Source organism: Bubalus kerabau, chromosome 13 (genome assembly GCF_029407905.1).
Source record: "Bubalus kerabau isolate K-KA32 ecotype Philippines breed swamp buffalo chromosome 13, PCC_UOA_SB_1v2, whole genome shotgun sequence".
NCBI classification, from domain to species: Eukaryota; Metazoa; Chordata; class Mammalia; order Artiodactyla; family Bovidae; genus Bubalus; species Bubalus kerabau.
Genome location: NC_073636.1, coordinates 47985716 through 47994063, shown reverse-complemented (window position 1 = coordinate 47994063; position 8348 = coordinate 47985716). Strand labels below are relative to the sequence as shown.

The 8348-nt window shown below is 45.1% G+C and overlaps 1 protein-coding gene across 1 annotated transcript; it reads left to right on the top strand.

Moving 5' to 3' along the window:
- Window positions 1-337: 337 nt before the first annotated feature.
- On the top strand, window positions 338-8073 carry PROKR2 (prokineticin receptor 2). Its single transcript, XM_055543156.1, has 2 exons — window positions 338-924; window positions 7377-8073. Exons 1-2 carry the CDS (start codon window positions 467-469, stop codon window positions 8071-8073), a joined length of 1155 nt encoding a protein of 384 aa, XP_055399131.1. The 5' UTR covers window positions 338-466.
- The last annotated feature ends 275 nt before the right edge of the window (window positions 8074-8348 follow it).

The window sequence follows — 8348 nt, the reverse complement described above, 5'->3', positions numbered from 1 at the left end:
AAGACCCCCCTTGGGGCTTCCTGGGGGGCAGGGGAGGGTGACTGGGCAGTCAAACTGGTCTTGGCCCCTGGGCAAAGAGCAAAGATATATTCTTCTTGGGTGTCTCTGGGGAGTCCAAACCAACCCATGCCCAAATTCCTCCTGACAGCCAGTCAGTAGGGGGTTTCCCAATTTCCAGATATCCTGTGTCCTCCCCACTGTACCATGGGCAGTTCTGCCTGAGGGTAGACACTGCATCTGGTTTGCCTACACCTGGGGGGACTCTGAGAAGATGCTATTAGGTGTTCACCTGTATCTTATCAACTGGCTGTGTCTCCTTCCAGGATCGAGGATGGCATGTTGACTCCCCAAGGATGTGGGCAGGGTGCTAGGATCTCTGACCTCATGAGAGCAGAAGGTCTGGACCCTAGCTCAGAGTCTGCAGACCCTGGAGTCTCCCACACACCGCTCACTGGCAAGCTTCACCATGGCAGCCCAGAATGGAAATGCTAGTTTTCCAACCAACTTCAGTATACCCCAAGAACATGCCTCCTCCCTCCCCTTCAACTTCAGTTATGGTGATTATGACCTCCCTCTGGATGAGGATGAGGATATGACCAAGACTCAGACCTTCTTTGCAGCCAAGATCGTTATCGGGGTGGCACTTGTGGGTATCATGCTGACTTGTGGTATTGGCAACTTTGTCTTTATCACTGCCCTCACCCGCTATAAAAAGCTGCGCAACCTCACCAACCTGCTCATTGCTAACCTGGCCATCTCCGACTTCCTGGTAGCCATCATCTGCTGCCCCTTTGAGATGGACTACTATGTGGTGCATCAGCTCTCCTGGGAGCATGGCCATGTGCTCTGTGCCTGTATCAACTACCTGCGTACCGTCTCACTCTACGTCTCCACCAATGCCCTGCTGGCCATTGCTATTGACAGGTGAGGATGTCAAGCATGGGAAACATGATGGAGGTGGTCCAGGTCTCCTCTTTCCTCACTTCAGCTCTAACAGCTGGCTTTACTCCAGATTCAAATGTTTGCAGATCTATGGAGGCAAAAGGAGGGTTGGTTTCTTCAGTTGTGGTTCATATTCTTCCAAATGTAGGCAAGAGTGAGTCTCCTAAACCCCTAGCTCTTGGCCATGCCGCCATATACCACATCTGCTTCAGATACAGGTATAACCATGAGCCTCTCCAACACACAAGCAAAAGCAGCAGGTTTAAGCAAGTTACTACTTAGCTACATTATAGACAAGGCAGCTTCCAGTCAAGGCAGCATGTGCAAAGTTTTTCTTGTAACCACAACCCAAATCATGATGTAGAACATTTTCATCCCCTAGAAAACTTCCTTGTGCCCCTTACCAGTCAATCCTCCCACCCCAGGCAACCATCAGTCTGATTTCTAGTATCATAGTTTCATTTTACCTGTTTTTTAACTTCACAAAAATGGAATAATACAATATGTACTCTGGTTTCTGGTGACTTTGATGCAAAGCTGATTTTACAATGGGATTGTTGCATGGTTTGCTTGTAAAAAAGAGAGAAGGACATTCTTGCCTTTCTTTTTTGCATACATCCCTTTGCTTATTTGCATATATTTGCATGATATGTTCTGGAAGTCCTTTATCTGTTGTAAATTTCTAATTACAGCTTCAGACAAATTTGACACATCTTTTATTTATGTAAACTGTAGTAGGCCAACATTGAACCACGAGTGGCTCTTTTTAAGAAGCCAGTTTGTGTCATATCTTCTTGGTTCATCATTGTGAGTTACGCTGAAACTCATTTTGATGTATTTTTAATCATCTTTTTCCTTTTTATCACCTTTCAACTTGTTTTTCCCAGTTCTCAGTGCTATTTAGGTCCATTGTCCTTTTTAATCAACCCATTGATTTTTCATTTATGATAATATAATACACATGCAGATATAAGAGGCATCTTCCTTTTTATAACTTAATTCCTGTAGGAAAAAAACAATTTTGTTATCACAACTGTGAGTCTCTCAAGCCCTGAACCCAGTGTTTATGAAACTTACCTATCAACCAACTACACAAAATACCCCAGGGGAAATATGTTTGATACAATAAGTCAGATTCTTGGGGTCCTACTGAATGGGAATCCCCTGGCTAGAGCCTAAGCATCTGCATTTTACCCAATTCCCTGAGTGACTCTGTTGCCTGCCCAAGTGGGAGTTCCACTGTCCTCATCCCCTTTGTTCCATTGAAATCTTTGTCTTTATAATGTAGTTGTGGGGCTTTTCTTTCTTTTTTTTTTTAATATTGGCAATTCTCAGGAAGTAAACATCCTGTTACAATACAGAAGTGGTTCCTTTTCCACCCCAAACTAGCTCTGCCTCAGTCAGCTTCCAGCTCTGTCAGCAGTTCCACCATCTCCCAGTCACACAAGCAGGTAATACTGCCATCATCCTTTGGTTTTCTCCCCGTTCTACCCCCACCCACACACGCCCTTTGCCAGATGCAGCCCTACACCAGGTCCTGGCAATAGTCCCTCCAACCTCATCTCTTGGCAAGTCATGGCTGGACCATCACTATGCTCCTCTAACTTGTCTCTTCACCCCTACAGGAGATCCTGACTGCCCCCTGAAATCCATACTCATCCATAATAAGCATCAGAATATCACCATTGAAGAGACTTTCTAATATATTTCATTCCTTACAAAACCTCCAAAAGTTTCAATGCCTATAGAACACATGCCAAATCCTGAGTCTGGCACCTCGTAGTCTTTGTAGTCTGATGCCAATCTGTCTTTCAGTCTCATGTATGGGGACACAGATAGTCTTTTCCAAAGGACACTGTATTTTAAGCACAATAACCACATCTTCTATCTTTATGTTTCCTTTGTGCTTAGCAAAGAGCCTCAAACCTGTGCCTTAGTTTGGTTTACTCCCAAAATAGATCCTGAGACAAGGATTCATGTGCAGGTAGCACCCAGGAAGCACCTTCAGGGAGATGGGAAATGCAGCAAGGGAAGGCAGTCAATAAAAGCTGTGTCACTGAACAAATTTCCACTGCAGGAAACTGATTTTTATTCTTGCCATAGAACTCTTGGAGCTGGTGTAGATCACACCTCAGAGTTCTCCCAGGAGTGGGAGGCGGGTGAGGGAGCTCAGCTATTTATATACCAAATCTCATAAGTCATTTGTGAGGGCCTCTGGAAATTCTGTGCAGGTTACCAAGAGTACGCTGGAAGCCAGAGAAGACCTTCCGACAAAGAAATGCAGGTGTTAGCTGGTGGGAGTGGACAGGTATCCACTGAAGTGATAAGAGCAAAGGGATATAGGGGGGTATCAACAGCATCTGCTTCAACCTGGTAGATCCACAGATTGCTGAATCCTACTGTATGCCCAGCCTATGTGTGTGGAAACATAAAGTAATAGAAGACACAGTCTTTGACCTCTGGGAGCTTTACTGCTGCTGCTAAGTTGCTTCAGTCGTGTCCGACTCTGTGGGACCCCATAGATGGCAGCCCACCAGGCTCCCCCGTCCCTGGGATTCTCTAGGCAAGAACACTGGAGTGGGTTGCCATTTCCTTCTCCAATGCATGAAAGTGAAAAGTGAAAGTGAAGTCGCTCAGTCATGTCCGACCCTCAGCGACCCCATGGACTGCAGCCCACCAGGCCCCTCCGTCCATGGGATTTTCCAGGCAAGAGTACTGGAGTGGGGTGCCATCTGGGAGCTTTACTTCCACACAAAAACTAGAATAATCTATTGATAAGAGTAACTCAGAGGAAGACACGATGATTATGTTGGTGATGCAGTCTGGGAACACTTCATGAGGCAGTTGCGGTAATTTGAGTGTGCTATTCTGACCACCTCCTATACTCCGTTGATCAAGGCAGTAGTCTATAGCTTCAATAGTAGTAGATGACTGAACACACAACTCTTGAAGCTAGAACAGTGAGGCTGACAGCAGTTGGTTGGTCTCGTATACTCCCAGCCCAAGGGAGGAGAACACTGCACACCAGACAGGGCCATGTGTGCCATGTGGGAGTTGCACTCAGGAATAGAATGAACCAGCAGGGGATGTGGACAGCAGGCTTTACAGTGGCAAGAGACTGAGGTGACCTTAGCTCCCATGGGAGGATGTGATTGGCTTGTTTGAATGATTTTGCCAACTGGCAGGGAAGTGAAACCCACTAGTTGTGGGTTGGGGGTGCAGTTATTCTGCAGTTATTCTGGGGGTGCAGTTTTCTGATAGAGAAACTAACAGGACAGGAGCCTTTCCCACCAGAAGAAGGGATACATCTGGTGAAAACAGAGGAACTCACAGCTAAACTTTTTGTAGATATCAAAGCACACTTGGAATTTCAGCTCTTAAAATTCATGACTCTAATAAATAGCACCCCTCTTTCTTACTCAGTTTGAAACCAATTGAAAAATAAGGCAAAATGATAAGGATAGATGATGGCAAAACTCTTACTTTTGTTGAGATGACATTAATATTAAATAATTGGCTTGTAGGCATGGGGACTACATCATACTCAGAACAAACCCTGACACTGGCAGCAGGAGAAGAGTAATGTTCATGTGCAGAGGGCCTAAAAGAGATGCTATTTGAAGTCACAGAGACCCCAGAAGGAGAGTGTTGACCTCAAGAAACAGGCAAGCAGATAGATGGCAACAAAGAATTTACAGAAGTCCCTCTTGCCAATGAAAGAGTCATAGGAAAAGATGAGTTTAAACAAAGTATTATCACTTCCAGCATGCTTTATGTATATTTACCTTCTCAAATGGAACCTTTCAAAAAGGATGTCTGTAAAGTTATTTTTATCTCCCTTTCACAGATGAAGAAACTAAGTCCCAGGGGCATAAGTGATTTATCTGAGGATTTAGGTACAGAGCTAAAATCCAGGGCTTCTGAATAATGCCTAGGCAGTGTTCTTTATGATTTATTTGATGACAATAAATCATAAAATAAAGCTCTGAATTTTGGAGCATCCTATAGGATAAGGAAGAAGTTACTGAGTGAAAAGGAATTAGAATTTAAGAGTTGACAGCAGAGTAAGCAGGGCTGTAGAAATTCTCTTTAGCCATTGGTTACTGAGATACTTTTCATGCTGGAATCAGACTGGGAGGGTTATTAAGTCCTGAACTAGTTCTGCATTATGTAAGGACTTTGGACCCCCAAGATATCCATATCTTAATCCCCAGAACATGTTATGCCTAAGAGGAATTAAGGTTGTTAATTAGCTGGTCATAATATAAGGACATTATACTGAATTATCTGGGTGGGCTCAGTGTAATCACATCTGTCCTTAAATGTGCAAGAGGGAGGCAGAAAAGTCAGTGTCAGGGTGATGTGTTGCGGGAAGGGCTTGACTGATCATTGATGGCTTTGAACATATAAGGGGGCCATAAGCCAAGTAATGCAGGCAGCCCTAAAGGAAAAACAAATGAGATTTTTCCCTAAAAGCCTCCAGAAAGGAACACAGGCCTACCGACACCTTGATGTTAGCCCAGTAAGATACATGTCAGACTTCAGACTTCAAAACTATGATAATAAATTTGTTTAAGCCACTGAATTTGTAGTAATTTGTTATAGCAGCAACAGGAAATTGATACACTCAGCATCACCCAGAGACAATGATTGTGAGATGTCCCTGCCCCAGTGAAGAACGAGCTAACCCTCTTGTCCCAATCTCCAGCCCTGTGAGCCTTGTGCTATCCAGGCAATTCGTGCAGGTTAACTTGGAAAAACTGGGACCCATGGATGGATAAAGAACTCTAGCAAGCACTGCTCATTAATTTATATAGCTAGGGTGCACCCAGTGGATGGGATGAGATCCAGTTTTATCTCAGGTCTTCAGAAAGCTGCAACCTGGGGTGCACAAGGCTGCCATGAGATCTTCTAATTGAAGTCTATGGGTCAGAGCTGCCAGTGGGCAAGGGGAAGGCAAAAGCAGGTAAAAGAACCCCAAGACAGATTATTGCCAGGGACAGACAGAAATAGCACTCCAGAAGGCCTTCTTGGTCAAGTCAGAAACTTGGAAAGGTGACCAAAGGGTCTAGTTACCAAAAAGTGTAAAGCGAAAGTCAAAGTGAAGTTGCTCAGTTGTGTCTGACTCTCTGTGACCCATGGACTGTAGCCTACCACTCTCCTCCATCCATGGGATTTTCCAGGCAAGAATACTGGAGTAGGTTGCCATTTCCTTCTCCAGAGGCTCTTCCCTATCCAGGGATCGAACCCAGGTCTCCCGCATTGTAGGCAGACGCTTTACCATCTGAGCCACCAGGGAAGGCTAGACAGAAACCCATGGGTGTCTTCCTGCTATTGGTCATAACCTGACTCAAGCTCCAGGTATGAGGTATATGTTCATCTCCAGACTGAATTGCTTCTTCCCAACCCCTCATGCCTCTTTTCTTCCTCCACCTTCCTCCACCGCCTCTTCCTCTTGACCCATAAAATGTACAAGAATGAGTCCAGGGGACTAAATTACCTAAATAGGTATTATTAGGTTTCTCTAGAAAGGAAGTGTTCAACCTACACAAATGAGCTCATTTCCCACTAAGGGCTCCAACTTCTTTCCCAGGCAGTGTTGCTGATTAGAAAGAGGATAAAAGCTTTATGCTATATGCTGCTTGATGGTGTCAAGGCAACTTTACTTACCTTCTCATCTGAGCTTGAGACAGCCCATGGAGGTGGGTGTAAAAGGTTTGTATCAGGAGCCCACATTCCATTCCCTGTACCAAGTGAGCTTGGGCAAGTCATTTACATCTCACTAGATTGCTCAGATTCCACCCTAAACCACCCCTACCCTCCAGCTCTGTAATGCAGAATGACACCTGAGGGTAGCAGAGAGAAAGTCCTAGTCCACAGACCTTCTTTTTCCTCTACACCCGGAGATCTGTGAATTGAAGAGTTTTGAAAGAATTATATTCTTAGACAGAATGGCAAGCTTGAAAGTCAGTTGGTATCAATAGGATTTATAATCATGATAGACCTCATGTATTTATTGAATATCTAGTACACGCCAAGCATTTCACAAACATTGTAACATTTAATATTCACAGAAGCCCTGCAAGGTAGGTGTCATTTTATACGATGTTGCATTTGAGGAAAGGAAGGAAAGGAATCTCAGAGAGACTGATTCACTCTAGACTCCCAAAGCCAATCAGGTAAAAAGCCAGGATTTATTCTATCTGTTTGACCCAAATCCTGTGCTGTTCCCACTAAACCTCTCTTCTCCTCCAAATGCCAAATGATGTTGCTAAAATCAAATGAAGCATGTTGACGCTGGAAAATAGGTACATGGAGAGTCATTGTGCCATTTTGTCTGCTACTGTGGGTGTTTGGGTTAGTTAAAAACTAATAATGACTACAAGCATATATCAGCATACATCATTGCAACTGATGCTTCCCTCCTCCACCAGATATCTCGCTATCGTTCACCCCTTGAAACCACGAATGAATTATCAAACAGCCTCCTTCCTGATCGCTTTGGTCTGGATGGTATCCATTCTCATCTCCATCCCATCAGCCTACTTCACAAAGGAAACCGTCCTCTTCATTGTCAAAAACCAGAAAAAGATCTTCTGCGGCCAGGTCTGGCCAGTGGACCAGCAGCTCTACTATAAATCCTACTTCCTCTTTGTCTTTGGCATCGAGTTCCTGGGACCCGTGGTCACCATGACCCTGTGCTATGCCAGGATCTCCCGAGAGCTCTGGTTCAAAGCGGTCCCGGGTTTCCAGACTGAGCAGATCCGGAAGAGGCTGCGCTGCCGCCGGAAGACGGTACTGGTACTAATGTGTATCCTCACGGCGTATGTTCTGTGCTGGGCGCCCTTCTATGGCTTCACAATCGTGCGCGACTTCTTCCCCACTGTGTTCGTGAAGGAAAAGCATTACCTCACAGCCTTTTATGTTGTGGAGTGCATCGCCATGAGCAACAGCATGATCAACACCGTGTGCTTCGTGACAGTGAAGAACAACACCATGAAGTATTTCAAGAAGATGCTGCTGCTCCACTGGCGGCCCTCCCACCATGGGAGTAAGTCCAGTGCTGACCTCGACCTCAAAACCAGCCGCCTGCCAGCCACGGAGGAGGTGGATTGTGTCAGGCTGAAGTGACCCACTGGTACTTCACAATGGAGAACCCAAAAGCCAGTACTTGGAGCACAGTTTATCAGTAACCAAGTTCACAGGCTGCATGGGGAAAGGGCAACTGTTTTCACACTTCGCTGCTGTCAAGGAGCTGGATGCTTCTGCAGTCATAAAATGCAGTGCGGCTTGACACAAATCACAGCAGCTAACATTTACTGATACCTGCTCAACGTACTGTGCACAACACCACCAGCGAGATTAAACAGCAACAGGAGCTGACATTTACTGATTACCTACTGTGT

Excerpts from the sequence above, each read along its gene's own strand:
- PROKR2 (XM_055543156.1), top strand. The coding sequence starts at position 467 with ATGGCAGCCCAGAATGGAAATGCTAGTTTTCCAACCAACTTCAGTATA. Across the intron at positions 925-7,376 it reads CTGGCCATTGCTATTGACAG|ATATCTCGCTATCGTTCACC; the intron begins GTGAGGATGTCA and ends CTCCTCCACCAG.